Source organism: Platichthys flesus, chromosome 9 (genome assembly GCF_949316205.1).
Source record: "Platichthys flesus chromosome 9, fPlaFle2.1, whole genome shotgun sequence".
Classification (NCBI taxonomy): Eukaryota; Metazoa; Chordata; class Actinopteri; order Pleuronectiformes; family Pleuronectidae; genus Platichthys; species Platichthys flesus.
The window spans coordinates 20,114,644-20,133,581 of NC_084953.1; the positions used below are offsets into that span (position 1 = coordinate 20,114,644).

Genomic DNA, 18,938 nt, shown 5'->3' on the forward strand with positions numbered 1-18,938 from the left:
TAACTTTGTTTCCTATATTATCCCCAGAGTGACAAACATTAAAGCTGCTTAAGTCAAAGTCAACTATTCAAATTTCTCACCTTGTTATTCAGCCTCAGACCAGTCAACGGTTACATTTCCAACATTTGATTTTATCACCACAGTTCACACAAAGCTCAATTTGATTACTTTGTTGTTGTCAGCAGTTAAAAGATGATTAAACTTCTTTGATAATCAGGTAGAAAAAGTTCTCTTAAAGGTAACGTATTCCCACACAACCATCAGGCTTTTTCAAAAATCATCTGGTTTTTATTTCATCAAGAAAAGAGGAAAGAAGTGAGCGACACAGAGAGAACCGTGGATACACGGGGATGAAATTCAAGCTAGTTTTCCTCAAAGTTTAGTGATTTGATTAACCGGTGTTATTCCACTGGTTGAGCCTGTGTGCTCACTCGCTCTTCTTCGTGTTTAGAGTCACATTTCCGCTCCACTTGTTAAAGACCTGAGGCATTGTCCACACCTTTCACACAAGACAGAATAATGACAGTAAAAAGAGTGCCAGAGATAAACTCGATTTTTCCGTTCCCTCTCATGTAAGGCAAATTTCCGTCTTTTGATAAACAGAAATTTCCCGGTGAACCCAGCTCAAGGATCCATCATTGTCATCACTGCAGGTTACAATGCGCACGTGTCCCCGCTGAGATACTGTACTTGCACTTGCGTCGGCAGGCTCAGTTATTCATTTATGAGATGTTTGTCGAAGCAGTTGTGAGTTTGCTCTGAGTTTTGTTGTTAACTTGTTCAAACTCCTGCCAGCCTCTCTGAGAGCGGAGACATACATGTTTGTTTTCCAGCTGTTCTACTACAACTCAAGAGTGTGCGCTTGCTGCACATAATTTACAGTCAGAGTTTAGTCGCTGCTTACTAACTTCAAGATTTATGAATTTTGTTTCTAAAAGTTTGCCTGTATCCCTTCCAGCTTTGCATGTTGTTGTTTGTGAATGCAAACTGGATGTGATTACATATTTTCAAATGAAGTGCATGTGTGCAGATGATTCGTTTTTGGAGGGGGGGGTTGTGTTGCTATGGTACTGAAGAACTGTCTAACATCGATGTAAGGTGACTCCTGGCCAGTGCGTTGTTGGTCAGCGAGAACATCTGACCTATAGCAGCTTTGTTCATGCTACCATAAGGACCCCCACCTCCAACACTGGCCCCTCCCCCTGCCCTGAGGCCCAGAAAAAGGTTCATCGTGCAGGCAGCGAACGAGGCAAACAGGGCCTGGTCCTGGTTAGCTGTGCTACATCTGAAACAGTCACCTTCCTCCAGGGGTTGCATCTGGAGCTGGTTTCCTGTTCAGGCTGTGCCGGGCAGAGGCGGAGTTTGGCCCGACTCTGTCATTGGGCGAGATTGAGCCTTTATGCACCCCAGGATGGTTGGGATTGCCAGATAGTAATCTGTCAATCACTGGCATATAGATTCAAGCCAGAACGTAATGCGAGAGAGAGCTTATGATTGGCGCAAAGTCTTGTGCAAGAAGCCAATGATGCTTCGGTTTTATACCAATAATCCAGCTGGAAGGTTAACCTCCAAGACGAAGAATCTGTATGTTTCTATATCTTTTCCAAAGTCAGTTTTAATTTGATAAGAAATAATAGTTATTTAAAGAAATTGCTTGAGAAAAAGCAAGCTATGAAATTAGCAGTGTTTTGACAGATTAATTCTATTGTTATTCTGTAATTGTGTGTAATCGGCACATTAGGGCATGGCAGCAGGACTGGTGCCTTGAGTAATCGTCTGTAATAATAACGTTAGCTTCCTGTTATTACGGCGGTAATGCTCCAGTTAAGGTCACAAGCACTGCCCCTAAAAATGCACTGTTTTTAAACTGGTCCCAAATGCGGCATGAATCGAGCAGTATTGTTCAATCTATTATTCAAACTTATATTTTACTGATTACTCTCAGCGTCTGTGCATTAAGCTGTAATCATGTAAAATTATCCAAATGTTATACAGAATGTATGGAGGTCTAGAGGTGTCAATAGTAATAGCACTCAAGCATTTTAAATAATTCAGTTAATTTTCTCGCCTTATTTTACAATGGAAGTAGGCATTTAATACATTTGTTAAAGAATTCTCTGTAAGTAAATATTCTAAATCATAAAGTAATTAAAAATATATATCTTATTGGGCATTACAAATAAAACTTTAACTATATTAAATTTAATTCATTAATTCTAAATTGATTAAAAAATTATAATAAAAAATACATTTGTGAATAAGTACATCATTTTTATATACATGAATGATTTAAATCCCAGAAGATATTTGGTTTAGTTAGTCATTTATCTTCTATTTTTAGCCTATATATTTTCATTAAAATGTTTGTATATTTTAATTAATATTTGATTATGATTTACTTTTGTAATTTTGTTATATTGATCTTTAGATAGATGCATTTTTTTTTTTAATCCTTATTGTCATCTGTTTATTTTTATTGAAATGGTTTATTTATGCTGCTGACATACAGATACTGTATCATCACTGAACCAGACCAAAAAAAATGTCTTGCCTTCATACAGGTGGCACAAAATCCAATCAGGTTGTTGCTGTGTAGTTAAGACTAATCTTAGCCTATATCACTACTCAAAACAAAACACACAATCTGAGTGTAACAGCCTGATTGTGTTATCCAGAGTGCCATGGAAAGCATGCTGTATTCTGCTCCATGCTGTTCCCAGAGGTGAACAGTCCAACATCTTTCCAGGGAGCGTGTGTGCCAGCACCATGAGACGGGCATTGTTGGGTTTAGCTTCAGTGCTGGAAAGAGCTTTAGTCAGACTTCCCACTCAGCTTCGCTCAGGTCAGTCTCAGTTCGCCACCAAGATCTCCATTTCCTGCGCTGGCGCCGTGTCCTGCAGCTGACAGCAGCTTTTATGGAACTCCTGAAGGGACCCACTTATAGTGCATGCTTCCTCTCACGTGTGAAAACATACACAAACAGCACAGTTTACAGTGGGAGTAAGGAAGATGTTGTGTTGTGCATTTGTACAGTGATGAAAGAAGGAGAAATTTAAAAAAAAGACAGAAATAAAGAATTGTTCTTTCAAAAATTATTTTGAATAGGTCCATAAAATAAAAATAAAAACAGACAAATATGAACAATCTCATCTAAAAACTGTTTGCTATGGTTTGACCAATGGATACGTAGCTTTCAAATCCAGTGGTTTCCCAACCACGAACCAGAACTTCCCCGATAACTTCTCTACATAAATCTGTGGGGTCATTTATTGACAGTTGTCTGTGTTTTCCTTTTGTCTTGTGGATTCTCGGATGCTTAGGGGTCGTTCAAACACAGAAAGCGTTTCAGCTGCATTTATTTAAGTCGTTTGTCTCATGCATGTCTGACAGAACAGACACACACTGATTTTAATAAATCAATCAACACCGATCATTTCCTTCATTGCGAATCACGTTCAAGTGTTTTGGGGGTGCAGCTTTGATGAGAGGGCTGATGGGAGAAAGTGGGATGTATCAGTTGCATATTTTCAAAGTGTAGCTTGCTCTTGCTTGCTTTTCCAGGATTACCAACCCTAGCTTTAACTACAGTGAATGTGTGGCTTACCTTGAAATGGTAACAACTCATTGCCACACCATGATCATAACGACATGTGATGATGCACAAAGGTGCACTGCTCTCTTTTGAAGAAAGTCCACGGCAACTGAATTTGAAAGGATATGATCACTTTGAATGACTAATTTAACTAAAATCTTTTATTTACAGTTTGTTGATAATATTTTAAGTAATATTCTAAATAGTTATGTACCAAGGTGCTTGTTATGGTTATACATAATTAAAGACATTTTTTTTGCTTTTAAGAGATATTTTCTTCATGCAAGATAGCATTAAAATGAAAGTAGTAATGCTATTTCAGCTCTCAGCAAAGTACCTCTTGACAGATGATATGGAGGCCCATGGCTCCTCTGTCAGCTCCTCCTCGCTGCACTGACCCATACTGACAGCTTGTGATGCCAAACGTACATGGGTGCTATGAAATGAAACTGTAATTTCTTGGCAATGGACACGCTTCTTTGAGAATCTGGAGGATCATATGAACATCCTCCTGGATGTGTACAGACAGAAGTGTTGGAGATTAATAGTTCTAAAGTGAGAGTTGAGAGAAAAAGCATATCATCCATTTGCTTTTCAGCAAGAAACCCTTAATGTCCTTTGTCTTTTGTCTTTTTCCCCTCATTGTGTCCACCGGCAACATGAGCAAGGGAAAGCTCCCAAACATTGTTTGGCTGCTCGAATGAGTGCAACTTAGAGAGGTATTTGATTTCACAATGTTTGAAGAAAAATGTGTGGTAAGATCTTGTGTGAACGTCCCCAGGGGGCGAGTGTTTGGCCGGGGTCTGACGCAGGGAGGAGGCCCTGTTGGAATGAGCAAGACTGTGATTCTGAGATACTGTACACATAAGGAGGATGTGACTGACATCTTCAAGTATATCTGTTCATGTCACTTTCACTGTTCTCACAATTTTAACTAAAGCCCCTGAAGATGACAGTGCGAACAGTGTGAACACACACCAAGACGACTTCTCCTCAGAGAGATCAGATCAGAGATCACTGTGGCTTTGGCTCACCATCTTTGGGTCTGATTGTATTGCGTGTTTGGCTCAGTAAAGAGTTCTTCTGGGTCAGACACAGGATCCCCCCCAGTGGGCCCACAGGGTCCAAAGCCGCTCTTTTTCAGAGCCTGTTTGTCTTTGTGGGACAAACAGGAACACAAAGCTCTTTCCAGAGGAATCCCTCGTTAAAATGAAATATATCCAGAGGGGCATTTGTAGCTCTGTCCCACACCAACATACAGTCCTCTGTCAACAATCATTCCCCTACATACTATCATCTCAACCTTAATTGCTCTTGTAATGTCTCTGTATCTGCCTCAACCTATTTTCTTCCCTACTTTATTTCAATGTCTCCCTCGCCTCTGTGACCCTGTTGTCTCCATTTTCCCATTTTCAGCCTTATTTTTCATTAGATTTTCAGGCTGTTCATCAGACAGATTAGCTCCACGCCCTTGTTTTATAGGCCTATGAGCTCACCCTTGGTCAGAGAGTGGCCAGTATCCTGTGATCCAGTGTGGGTGTGCGTGCATGCATGCGTGCATGTGTGAGGGAGACAAAACTGTTCAGTGCCCATGCAAAATCCAACTGAAGAATTAAACAAAATTAAGCTTTACCTCATCCTCTTGCAAAGCTGTAAAATTGGCGAATGGAACGATGAGCTCACTCACACTGCTTGTAATTTCACCACTTACACTATTTTTACAACAGAAACAAGGAAGCTAACTAATAGGCATGTTGACTAATGATTAGGTAACATCAGATGATGTAAATACTCTTTGCATTACAATGCAAAATACTAATTACCTCCGCCAAGGCGGTTACGTTTTAACCCCTGTCCATTAGTTTGTTGGTTGGTGGGTATGTTTGTTTGGAACCAAGATTACACAAAACATACTGGATGGATTATAACGAAACCTTTTGGAACAGTGCAGTTTGGTTCAAGGAAGAACCCATCACATTTTATCAACGAAAAAACCTGCAATATAGGGAGTTTCTCAACATCTTCGTGGTTTTCCCAGGGAGTAATTCATAGAACTTAATGGAAATAAAAAGTCACATTTAGGAAACTGATGTCTACGAGTGGGTGAAATTTGGTGAAGCTTGATTGAATTTAATTTTGCCCTTGAAGTATGTTTTAACAAACTTTGATTTCAACAATTCAAAGGTTAAACTATGATCATGAGAGAAACAGACTTTCATCAAAATTCCCATGCTCAAGGATATGACATCATTTCCATTAGGAGTAATCAGGCAATCAGAACTTTGATAGATAAGAACATTTAGAAAACTTGTCTGTTGCCTGCTCTTCTGTGTCCTACAAAGACTCTGATTCCTCACTTATTTATGAATAATTTGGAGTTAGAACAATTTGTATGTGTCTGTGTGTCACAGGCTCTCGGGGATTCTGATTTCCCCACTGTGCTGAGGCAGCTGCTGCCCTTGATGCGGCCCCGTGGAGGCGACGACAGCTCAGACCCGGGGTCAAGGTCCAAGGAGGATGAGTGTGGGCCTGATGAGCTGATCCTCCTGCTGGTCTACCTGTACTCCCTGGCCGACGAGGCGCAGCCTGCAGACCAGGGCAGCGAGGAGGAGGAGGAGCTGGAGAAGCTGGAGAGGGACCTGATAGGAGCACTCACCCTGGTCATCACGCGGGAGACGGAGCTCAGCCCCTTGCTCCAGAAACTCACTGGTGAGCGAGAGTTGGTGTGATCACAGCTTCATGATTACTTCCAGTAGCATCAGTTTGCCAGATTTACTGATGGTCCAGGGATAGTAAAGTTAGAAAGTGGGAACAGCTGAATGTTTATTTCCTCACTTTGCCTCCGGTGCTGAGGTTTTTCATCAAAGTCTTCACACCCCATACTTCTTCTTCTCTCTTTGTTTTACACTCTTTCATGCTCACCCTCCTACTCGAACACACACACACATTTTCTGGTCAATTTTGCAAGAAGTAACTCAAATAGTTGAGTGTGGGAAACAACTTGGTGCAACTGGGTAAGTGTGAGAGAAAAATTGTGTTAGAGAGAAATGGCCTTATATATTAATCTCTGTACACCCATGACAAAGAGTTTTATTTGAAAAGCATACAGATAATTGAAAAACCTTTTATTTTTGGTGCACTGGCATCAGTGTGTGTGCGTCGTGCGTGTGTTTGTTTGTGTCCTGGTTCTTCGGTTCATCTGTGAGTCGTTGCTGGTCTTAGCTGTGCTGGTAACTGTGTGGTGGAGCAGATCAAGGCCACCTCTCTTGATGAATTAACCGTCTACCTCCACACCACAGCCGGCTGTACCTCCCAGAGTAATAGCGTCTTTAACCTTGAGCCTGTACACACACACAATCTCCTCCCCTGCCACATACTTCATAATTAGAGCTACATTTAGTTTTTGCCCGCTCAGTACCTCAGCACACACCCTGAAATAATACACCCCTGTTAGTGTTTTCATCTTATATCGCACACAGGGTCATATAGAATATAATATATATATTTGTATGGAGTTGATAGATTAAGCACTAATAAAGATTGTTGATCCCCCATGCTCTTTTTTTACTCTCTCTCTCTTTCCATCATAGACTATGTCTCTCTCTCTTCCTGCTCTACTTGGCTAAGTGCAGTTTGGATGTCAGGGGCCTCTTGGCAGGCGCAGGCTGAGAGATGTGGCTCATGTTAAAAATTTGACTTTCTGTTATAAACACGTCTCTGGAAATTACCCCGTCGTGGTGTGCCAGGTGTGTTTTAGACAAAAAAAACAGTGTGTGTTGGTGTGTGTGTGTGGACACGTGCACACCTTGCCCATTCCGAGGAATTCAGCAGCGTGTGCACCTTTATTTCAAATTTGAGTGTGTGTGTGTGTATATTTATGAAGGAGTGCCTGTGCTTGGGTTTTTATGGCAGCCAATGAAGTGCTCAGCTGGAGTAACATGACACTGGAGGTCGTCTCTCTTTCTGCATCCAGAGTAAAACATTGATTGTGACATTCTCCCCAATTAAAAGACTCAGATGGAAACCAGACGTTGAATAAAACCTAGTCGCCATGAGAACAATGTTTTTGCAAATTCTTTGATTTCGTTCCCCTCGGCTACAGTAAGCAGCCCGAGTTGAGCTAACACACGGCAGATACGCTCACGGACAGACACAGTGCATGCACGTACAGATTGAGGACACACAAAGACAATATACACAGGGAGGATGGCCAGAAACACAAAGAGAAAATAAGTGAGTTTAGGATGAGACGCAGGAAGGGCCTATGAGAAACACAACAACCTCCATTTGTCCAGCATCCAACCGCATCAAACTTCAATGCATTTTTTGAACGATGTGTCTGTACCCGTTTGTTGCATGAACCACGAGGTGGATATTTACCTGTTCTTTATAGGAATGTTTAAAGGATACATGCCTGGTCAAAGCATAATTTAAGATTGCAAATCCTCAAAGAAAATGAATACAGTTGGGTTTTATGGGGCGGAGATGTGAGATCCATCAGACTTGGTTTTAAGAGCTCATTGTCGGTTATGGTTGCATTAAAGGATTTGTTGACAATAGAAAAGTCTAGAAAAAGAGATGATCACAACTGGGAAAAAGAGAGTGTATCAAAACAGACTCCTCGTGTTTTATTAACCAGCTTTTTCGTTTTTAGGGCAAGAAAAACCTTTGTTGTGCTCATTTGTGTTCACAATTTGACTTTCCCATCACTTTGTTTGTCTATGTATGCATGTCTGTGCATTGTTGTCTCGTTGTATGGCTTTGATTGTTGTGTGTTGCATAGTATTTATCCAAGAAAATGGTTCTGCTTATTGCGGACTGGGAAATGAGCTCTTAAACCAGACGCTCCGCAGCCAACACCACATAGGGAAGGCACCGGATTGGTCGTAGGCAAACGTTGTTGACGGAGAGCAAACTATAGGATTGGACGAGGAACCCACTGCTCTCCTGAAGCCTAGAGTCTGATTGGCTGCTGCCAGAAAGTCTGTGGTGTACAAGGGTGGTGTGTGTGATGTGTGCAGGTTGTAAATAGCTCAGAGCATTTACTGTTAATCCCTCATTTCAGTTGTGGCAACAACTACTTTGTTGCTCGTGAAAAAGCAAAAAATGAGAGTTCCTCAGACGACTTTATGGATTTGTGTCCTTTTGGATTTTGGTTTTCTTTGCTTTAGAATCAAACGCCCTCCCTCTTCAAAGTTTTTCTGTGCTTTTCCCAGGAATGGCGTACAGGAACCCGAGGCAGAAAGCCGGCCAACTCAAATGTTCCAAATTTTTCACCCTAGGACATCCAGCTAGTTCAAGATGATGAATCATAGTTTGTCTGTACTTATGTCAGTGTGTGGGTGTACAGCTCCAGTAGTGAGAACGTGAAATCTCCAGTGTTGATGATGGTGATTTAGCGGCAGCAGTGACAGGGGAAGGCGAGAAGGCTACCAACTAAGTTTTAGAGCAAGATGTGAATTTGAAGTGGAACTGGTCTCATGTCATGTCCCCACTGTCTGCCTCAGACACACATTAGGTTTGTTATTCATCCTGTCAATGGGGTGTGCATGGGGCAAGTAAGAGGGGAGCAGTTGGGAGAGTCGGACCTCCCCAACGCGGCTGTTTGGGTTGGCACAGCACTACGGGCCAGTCGAGGGACATGAAAGGGATCACACATAACTCCAGCCACCAGCTCTCTGTCTCACTACTTCTCAAACTTTTCTACTCTTTGTTTTTTTAATTTCCTTTTCCATTTCTCCCCATTTTCTCCATTTACCCCTCTCTTCTCTCTGAGGGCCTAAAGCACAGGGCTGGTTGCAGGGAGGAAGTGGAGCATAAGTTTGGTCTAATGATCGCGCCTGATTAAACATATTTCCCCTTGTTGCACTGTGTTTATGAAATTAGTCCCAATTATTTTTAATTGGAGCTCTTTCTTTGCTTCCTCCCATGTTACACAAACACACAGGGACACATACACATGCATATATGAGTTGAAAACCATCAACCCTGGGGTGAACAAAGCAGCCTGTGGCATCGCTCTCTCTAGTTCACTTCATCAGATAAGCTGATGACATGGAGCTCAGGCTTTAATTAACTGGGTGCTCATCAGATCTGCACTGCTGGGCCAGGCAGGCCTGGTTCACAGGCAGGGCCACACACAGTGTTGCGATCAGACTTCCAGACTTGCAACCCACCAAGTCTGATCCCAAGTCTGCAGAGAGTGGGGTCCCCATATGTTTCCCTTGTTACCATGTATCTGTACCACTTCGTCTATTTGGGGTTGTTCTTACAGTATTTGGCCAAAAGGGGCATTGACAGTAGGTAACAGGAGGACAAGATAAATAGATACAACTCAGAGCAACATGTCAATAGATGAACTGACAATTATAAGTAGAAAATAGTCGTCACAGGGGAAGAAGGGAGGAAAGAGAGAGACCCTTAAAATACAGATAATCACAGAGCTGCTTACTGCAGATAAAAAAAATACTTTACCTTAATAAAAGAGGTTATGTTTTCACTTTGTCAGGACATTTTACCACGAAACTTGGTGGAGGGATGAGGTATGGGTCAGGAAGGAACACATTCAGAGTCGGTGCGCATCTAAATAAAAGAGCAGATCCAGGAATTTTGTTTCACTTTCTCTGCAGAGTTCATTCAATGTATGGTGGTAGCGGGGGTGCATGAATATGATCGTTGCTCTCACGTGCAACAGTTTCCAAGTCGCAGGTACAGAGTGAAAGACAAGTGTTTTGTGTGAGAGGGAGATCTGCATTTTGCACAAGCAAGCATGCAGCAAATTGCACTGTACACAGCTACAGTGTACAATGCAGCAACTGAGCAACACACCAAGTTAGATATCTGGGATGTTATTATGAAACCCCAGGCCAACACAGTCTACAAAATGAATAGGAAACACTGCTTGACGTGGCGAGATAGTCAATTAGCCTTAGCGTAGGTGTGCACTCTCAGAGCAATTGAATGGGGACTTCACTGTACTAGCCATGTCTGATTGGGATCTGTCTATGTTCAGCGCCTCCTCAACTTATTTCCATGTAGTTTCTCTCCTTTAGATTCCAATAGACCCGCAGAATCAATTTGCACTAAGCTTGGTTAACTTTGCATTTAAGTAAAACATTTATATTTAAGTAAAAAGTATGCATTTCAGGACATTTTTGCAGGAGTTTTTTTACATTGCTTTTCCAATACATTGTATCCATGTACAAAGTTTTTCTATTACATATGCAGAAGTAGCAATACCCTTTTCCGCATCTACCCATTCAATATGTATAGCGCATAATCTCGCTTTGTAAAGGATTGTTGCCCGTTCTTCTCTACAATATCCAAGTGGTAATACATCCACAAACAATTCCTTTCTTATTCATTTCATCTACACATACAGCAAAGGATTAATTTGCTGCTCTCGTTGCCCTTGAAATTAATGATACTGACCTAGAAGATTGTTACACACTCTGGTATCGCTACCATACTTTTTTTAGGAGCTTCCATTGAGTTCAGACTGCCAGATACTAAAGTGTAGGTAGTACTGTAAAGTTCTGTTTGCACTAACAAACACAGGAAGGTTTGGTCATGTCAATCAGAATCACGCTATCCTTTCCCAAAGCAGTGCAGTCAGCAGTCGCCACAATTTGTCGGGTAGATTTCACAGAGCTTGGCCGGAGTGTAGTTTACACCTCTGTTTGCTTTATGGAGTGTGTTAGCGCTCAACAGAGAATTCCTCTGCCTCTTATTTATGACAGGAAATGCACATCATAAAAGGCTCGTAAGCACTTATATCTCCACTGGGACTAGGCTTGTATAATGAAAAGGACACTATCATGATCCCACACAGATGCGCTCGACAAAGCAAAAGGCAGAAATGCATACTAGGGACACACACACTCGCACACGGAGTGGCTCCGGAGGGACTTGGGCTTAGACCATGGCCCCTGGCCCCTGCACACGTGTCAGTGCAGACAGGGGTCAGCCTGCAACCCTTTTGACGGAGGATCCGCAGAGGAGTCCGGCCAGCACGCTCTACCCGCTCGCCTCTCTCTCCTAGTCCTCCCTCTGGGAAACTCCCTGGCTCCTCTTGGGGAGAGATCCCTCTTGATCTGCAAACATAAGTTTCTGCTTCACAGTCTGTGTAGACAAAGAATTTAAAGGTCTTTCCAGGCCATTCTGTGCTTTGGATGTATGGATCTGCGTCTGCTTTTACTGCAGCCTGATGGCCCGTAGAAACAGATTACTTGACAATATTCATTAATAAGTGTGTGCACAAAGCGTGTTGCGTGAGAGTCTGTTTTATACCAGACCCACTTGGTTTTTACAGTGTATCTGTGTTTTATCTCTTGGTGCGGAAGAACTTGTTTACTTTTAGGATTCCAGTCCGCAGTGAAAGATGACCTGTCCTAATGTACCCGCTTTCCTCCCCAAACTGTCCCCTCGCTCGCTCCACCCACTTCCACCCCTACTTCATGCAACTTCCTCCATTTTTTTTTTATCTGCGTCACCTACTTTCAATTCATAGTCCACACTAGATTATCATTTCTTGCTTTGATATCAGGTGGCAATACAATTTTGCAATGTGATTGTGGTTTTTGATGCCTGAAGTGAAAAGGCTGCAGTTCAGCTCTGCGTCTGATTTCTATGGCCCCAAACAACAGGACCATAATTATAGTTCCTGTATTAGAGTCCAATTCAAGAAGTGGGACTAATCTGTGAGTCCTGGAAATGAAACTGTTCTTTTACTCCGAAGTTCCCCTGTTTGGTTCCGAGCTCTCTCGGGTGGAGTATTTCTCCACGGCCTCAACACCAGATGGAAGCTCTCCTGGCGCTAGGAGCTGGCCGGGTCATTTCCTGCCAGGAGGCCTGGTGTTAATCAAGGCCTGAGCCAGGGGGAACGCCCCCTACTCCCCTGCCTCCTCCTCCCGTTCCCCTTTTTTTAATAGCCGCTCTCTCCGCTTACATCCCGTCATAGCAGAAAAGCTAAGAAATACACATAATTTCTCTCCTCCCCCATTTTCCCCCATTTCTTTCTGTTCTTTTGTCTTCCATTCCCTACCCCTGGCTGGTCTCTTACTTGTCATACTCCACTCCGAGTGTCTTTAGGTGGTCGTAAATCATGTGGACGTTAGGGTCTGTGTTATCCAAGTGTCCCTATGGAGGATTGCAGGTTCAGCCAACAGATGGAAGGAGATACTAAGGAATAAGGAGAGAGGAGTCTTTCTTTACATATGGTCTGATGTCTGGTCACTTTCCCGTAGTCACTGTTGGTAGAGATAGGCTTATCTCCTTGCTCCTCCCGCTCAGCTGACCTCCACGCTGACCAGACACAGGCCTACAAACTGAGGGGAGGGGGGGCAGAGGGAATGTTTGGACTCCATCCCTCCTGCCTAGTACTCCCGCTGTGTCTGTCTTAATCACCCAATGGTCTGCGTGCCTCATCTCCAGTGTTCTATGGTGAAACAATGACTCAGCTGATGGGCTTCTTCCGCAGCCTCGTTTACAGTAACAGCAAAGAGGCTCTTGACTCATGCACCTGGAGCTCATGTAGCCTCATTTTGGTTTGATTCATAAAAGATAACTCCTCCATTGAAAACTCAGTTAAGAGACTTGAAATCGTATGTGGGAGCTTTCTGGCATGAAAACATAATAATTCATTACTTTTTGGTTTTGGCTGTATCACCAGATTGATGAATTCACTTTGAGCAGTTGAAATCATTACTGATTTTGAAGAGCCTATCTTTATTTAACAATATAAGGTCACAACCTCAGAAAAAAATGTATCTATCAAAACTCAAATGTTAAGTATTCCCATATGCCTTTTCATCATATAAATACCAATTTTCACCTGTTAAAGCAAAGTAATACAAAGAGTCAACGATGAATTATTCCATGGGAAATCTCAAAGTGTTAAAGAAAGTGATGAAAACATTTCTTGATCTGCTTTTTTGTCCTGATCTGTGTCCAAATGTTAAGTGGTTATATCTTGAGCCATGTCTCATCCTTTCACCAAGTTTCATGGTTATCAGTTCAATCGTTATTTTTAGTTTTTATAATTGTCTTTCGGTAATGATTATCAATTTGTAGTTTCTACTTTGAACTATATTTTAAGACTTTAGCTTAGTTTGTCATATAATCTGATTTCCCTGGTAAGAGTCCTTTTATATTACATTGAGCTGAAACAGTCCTTTTGTTAATCCTAAACTGGGAGAGAAATGACATTTGTTTTTTAACATTTCCTCTGTTTATGTTTGTCAGACCAGTCCTCCTGAATCCTTCACTGTTAAATTTTAGATTGACACAAAGGAGCTGTACAGGAATTTTGCCTAAACAGTAACAGATATGATGAGTAAATCATAACACAGGTTATCAAAGCATAAATAAACATGGCTACGAATTGGATTAAGTGCCAGATTTCAATAAATTACACTTTTTGGGAGCAGCAAACTTTATGCTCAATTTTGATTCATGAATGTGTCTTGTGTTAGTTGAGAGACAACAATGACATGAATGCAGGTATTTTAAACATCTTTCATGTCCCCACATTTGTATACTCATTGCTACAGGCTGATCTCTGTTGGTGTTCAAAAAGTGATTTAGATTAAGATTAAGATGCATTTATTTGTTTATTTGTCCCAAACACATGCACAGACATGCACAGGCACACTCATGCAGGTAGGGAAATTTAACCTCTGCTTTTGACCAATCTGGTGCAGGACACACAGAGCAGTGAGCGACCATGTACGGCGCCCGGGGAGCAGATGTTGGGGGAGTAAGGTGCCTTGCTCAGGGGCACTAGACAGGGTAGGGAGAATCCTCTTGGATTTTTGGACAGATCAATCCAGGTTTGTCTTTTGTTGTTTCTCCGTGGAATCGAACCAGAGACGAACCAGAGACCTTTTCTGCCCATAGTCCAAGTTTCTGCCACTAGTCAACCGCCTCTCTGGGTAATGAAGTACATTACCCAGCCTTAACTGTATGATGTTCAGGCTATTTCGTCCACCTGTGGTAAAGGACTTGGCTCGCTATGACTTTTTGGGACGATGGCTGCCATGATTTAAGTGTGTTTTCACACCTGAAAGTCTGGACTAAGGTCAAAACCAAGGTCAAAATTCTTTTATTTTCATTATTTAGAATTTATCCGCATAGTGTGACATATGCACTATATATTTAATGCTTTCTCAGTTTCCTGCAACTGGTCAGAGTCAGAACTATCGACAATGTTTTCATGCTACAACATACCGAACTATGATCCGGAATGAAACCACCTCTTTTGGTCGGACAGTTTTTTCGTCCGTTGGTCTGAATCTTGGTCTGAGGCACCGTTCACATCTTTCACACCTTTCAAACCTGTAATTCTTGGTCAGACTAAACTAAAAAGTCAGTAGTCCGGACCAAACAAGACTTGTGTGAAGGTGCTCTAAATCCTTCTATTTCTCCATCACATTTTCTGTCTGCCTCTGCATCTCATCTTATCTTCTCTGATGTCTGTCTCCTTCTTCTTGGTCCTCTCAGGATGTCTCCTCCACTCAGTCTCTCTCAATTCACACACGCACACTTTCACACACACCACTGTTCTTTGATGCTGACAGCTGCTTGCCGTCTGCACTGCATCCATGATCTCAGCTCTATCAAATGCGTCCAGTCTCCCCTATCTCTGATGGTCCAGACATGAAGACATGGACGGATGATTGAAGTGGGTAACATTTCCTCTGCCAAGTCTCAGGTGAGAAACATTTTGGCGAAGAGGACCGTCGCTGCTGTTAATGCCGCCATCCACGCAGCGTGGGCGGTGATAATGGCCGTCTGTAGATTGAACTGCTGCTGTGAAGCCAGCGTAAACACAGTCCCTCCAGAAAATAAACACAATAGAACACAATATACACATCTCCCTTATAACTGTTGTCTCTCGCCTTAAGGCCAGAGCAACCCCTACTTCCCTACTGTATGCTCTCCTCTGTACACCAGCTCCCACTCCAGTGTCCCTGACCCAGAACACACAAACTCAGTTCTCCACATTGAAAACACTCACTCTTTTTTGGCTTCGCTTTAATTTCCCTCTCCGTTGTGTTGCGATAGCAAATCCAAAAGCAAATCCACTGTAGGGGATCTGTTATATCCAGGATGGGATGTATGGTTTTAATTTCCTCTTTTCCTGTTTGCTCTTCCACGCCTTCCTCCACTTTCTCCTCACAAGTGTTCATTCTGCACAGTTTCACAGTTGTGCACAGCCTTTATTGAAACACTTATTTATTATAATACATTGACAAGGTGGCAATAGTGGTGTAAAGTATGATTCAGATGTTGTGTTAAACATACTGAGAGTTTCAATTAATGTAGGAAATAACATGTGGAATTCTTAACGGATTCTTTTTAAAAAACCATAAAATCTGAATATTTTAGTGGCTTATAGAGTTTTATTCTAGTCTGAAGTGCTATTAGATTCTCTAAAGTGCATTTTATAGCATTATTTTATAACATTACTGTTGCAGATTTAGAACTCTACCGTCTGCTCGTACATGGACTCTCACAAACACATACAGACACACACATTAACACAAACATCTGTCTCTCAGGTGGGCGCAGTCTTCTGGTAGGGCTTTCAGCACCACAGTCAAGAGCCTGAGAACAAACACACACACACACACATACACACACACACACTCTGCCTCGCACTTTCTCTTTCACTTGATCTAAATAACTCTAAAACTAGCAAACTTGAAATGTTTTCAGTTGTGATACTCAGTTCCTGTCCCATCCGTGACAGTTTGCTGTTGGGATGTGTGGGAGCGGATTAGCCCATTGTGTATTTTGAATGACAGGATTATGAAGTGTGTTTCGATAGGACTGATGTGTATGAAGAGTGTGTGTGTAATTAAGAGTCCAGCGTGTTCTTTGTGTTATGCTAACCTATTTTGGTGAGCGATACATCTCTCTAGCGGAGGGTATTGCGGGTCCACTGTCAGCCCTCAGGCCTGGAATATGATACACACACATCCTTCAGTTTTAAGCTCTTTTACGTTCAGGAGGCACTGGACTGTTGTGATTTGGTCACTGACCAGATTACATACGTGTATGTATGTTTGAAAGTGTGTGAAAGTGAAAGGGAAGAGCATACAAATTGTTTTGAAATGTTCCTATAATCCATGGGTGGCGTCAACATATCGAGGTCAGAAATAATAAGTGGTATGTCTGCTGGCGGTCACCATAGAGCCGGCCTCATCCACCCTATAATCCACTTTGATGTGGACCTCAGCCCCAGCAGAATGTGATGTTTAAGTAGGATGTGCGCCTAGATGAGTAAGTATATGTTTGATCCCAACTGGAGGTGGGTAACATTGTGCGCCCGTGTGATGTAGTCCAGCTCTGGGGGACTGAAACAGGAAGCAGAGCTGCGATTAGGAGGATCTGACATTTGGAAGAGGAGCTTCCTGTGATAGGAGGCTTCCTCTGTGTCTGTGGGACTCACCACCTTATCTCACCCGTTGCTCACTATCTGGCAATGACAACTTTCTCTTATAGCTCACTCCTCTCTTACTATTGCAGGAGCATGCCAGTTGTGTGTGCTAAACATTTTCCCCCAGGTTAAAGGGTCATTCACAAAAACATGTTTTATCATTTATTCCGGGCATCTGGCTCCCCCCTGATACTGTGGAGATGAATGGAGTTGAGTTTGTAATGCTCTCATAAGAGAAAAGAATGTTGCCCTACACTGTTGGAATCTGGGCCAATATTTATTGTGGATATTGTGTCTGTGTCAGTGTGAAGAGAAGCACATTCCTACTTAATTTTACTCATCTAATTTATCCATTTTTGTGTGTGTGATATCCTCAATATCTCTAGTTTTTTATTGTGAAACTAAACACAATCTAATACATTTGTAATATGATACAAACAGGGATAAAATCTGGGGAAGTTGGCAGAAGTGGAAATAAAAATAAAACCTCATCACTAGCAGACTAGGAATTCCGAAGCTTTCCCCTTTAGCAGTTGACTGTACGAAAAAGCTAATCGAAGACTTAGTGACGTGTCTTTTCATGACTGAACCTCTTCTCTATGTGGACAGTAATTTGTTGACAGTTGATTGGTCTGGAAGTAAGAGCAAATATACAGATATTAGTATATGCTGGAGTAAGGGAGATTGCATACTGATTGTTTTTTTTGCTTGTTACGTGTAAAACACTATTAGATAAGAGACTTAAGTCCAACCCTCTGAACCATGCGTCTGGCACATCAACCTTTTATCCACTGGATTTAGATTCACCCTAAATGCACCACGCTCTTTAAATCATGTGCTTAAATCATTAAAATAGAGTCATCCAGTTCATCAGCACACCAATATGCATAGTTTAAAATTGTTGAAACCATCAGCTCCTGTGGTACTCAGTTGTTTCAATGGGTTGATGAACTAATTTTATATTTGTTATCGTGCATGTCATCTGCATGTGCTTTTTATGTGTTTCTATTTTCGGAACTCTTCAAATTGTTGATGTGTTGAAGCCCATTACATGTAGCAGCTAAGCGTTTGTAAACTGGCCCAATTTCTCTCAGAGGTTGGAGCTACTTTTAGCACTAAACTGTTTTATAAATGACTCTTAGGCCAGAAAAATATAGTAACATAAATCCATCATAGTGCTAATATCCTTAGTATCATGCCCCTTTTTTGTAGTTAAGGTTACGCTGGTCCCACGTGTCTACACTTGACAGGGGTTGTCCCTGAGGCTCGGTGGTGGCGTGATCATCATGGGAACAGTTTCAAGCTCTGGAAACACAACATTTTGTGCTAATATGCTATCTACCAAGGTGATAATGAAGAGTAGTACACAGCGAATGAAATCCACAAACAGATCAACACATACCAAGTTATCAAGCTGCCTCCACTTAAACACAATTTCTTTTGCTAGTGCCTCTATTGTTGCATGAACATTTCAGCTCAGCTCCACGTCCGCCTCGTGCAGTGCAAGCATCGTAACCAAAACGCAGTTCAGCTACACATGACGTCCCCGCTTTCAAAGTATATTAGCAGCGTTTCTGTTGAAGCCTCCAACACAAACATGTGAGTCCTGCGTCAGGGTTTTGCTTACTTGGCCATAGGAGCCACTTTTCGCCTCAGGATGTTTTGTGAATGCAGCTCCAGTTGACTATAAACACATGTAAACACACTGAGTGTCCACAGTACAATGAAAAAAACGCAGAACAGTTTTTATTGGACCTACCAAAGAAATAGCCCCTTTGACAGCTACTGCCAGTGGGTCCCGCAGCAGTGTTTTTTATGAGTAGAATAGTCCTTTTATATCCCTGTTTTCCCAAAATGCCCCTCATATCCTGTAAAAACTTTAAAAAGTGACATGAAAGGTCTTAG

General features: G+C 42.0%; 1 protein-coding gene across 1 annotated transcript in view; it reads left to right on the top strand.

Annotated features, from left to right (window-relative positions):
• Positions 1-18,938, top strand: part of scfd2 (sec1 family domain containing 2) — an 86,216-nt gene that overhangs the window by 33,263 nt on the left and 34,015 nt on the right. Inside the window, exon 5 of the mRNA XM_062395650.1 lies at positions 6,004-6,301. Coding sequence (XP_062251634.1) covers positions 6,004-6,301 — 298 coding nt within the window. The remainder of the gene's footprint in view (positions 1-6,003; positions 6,302-18,938) is intronic.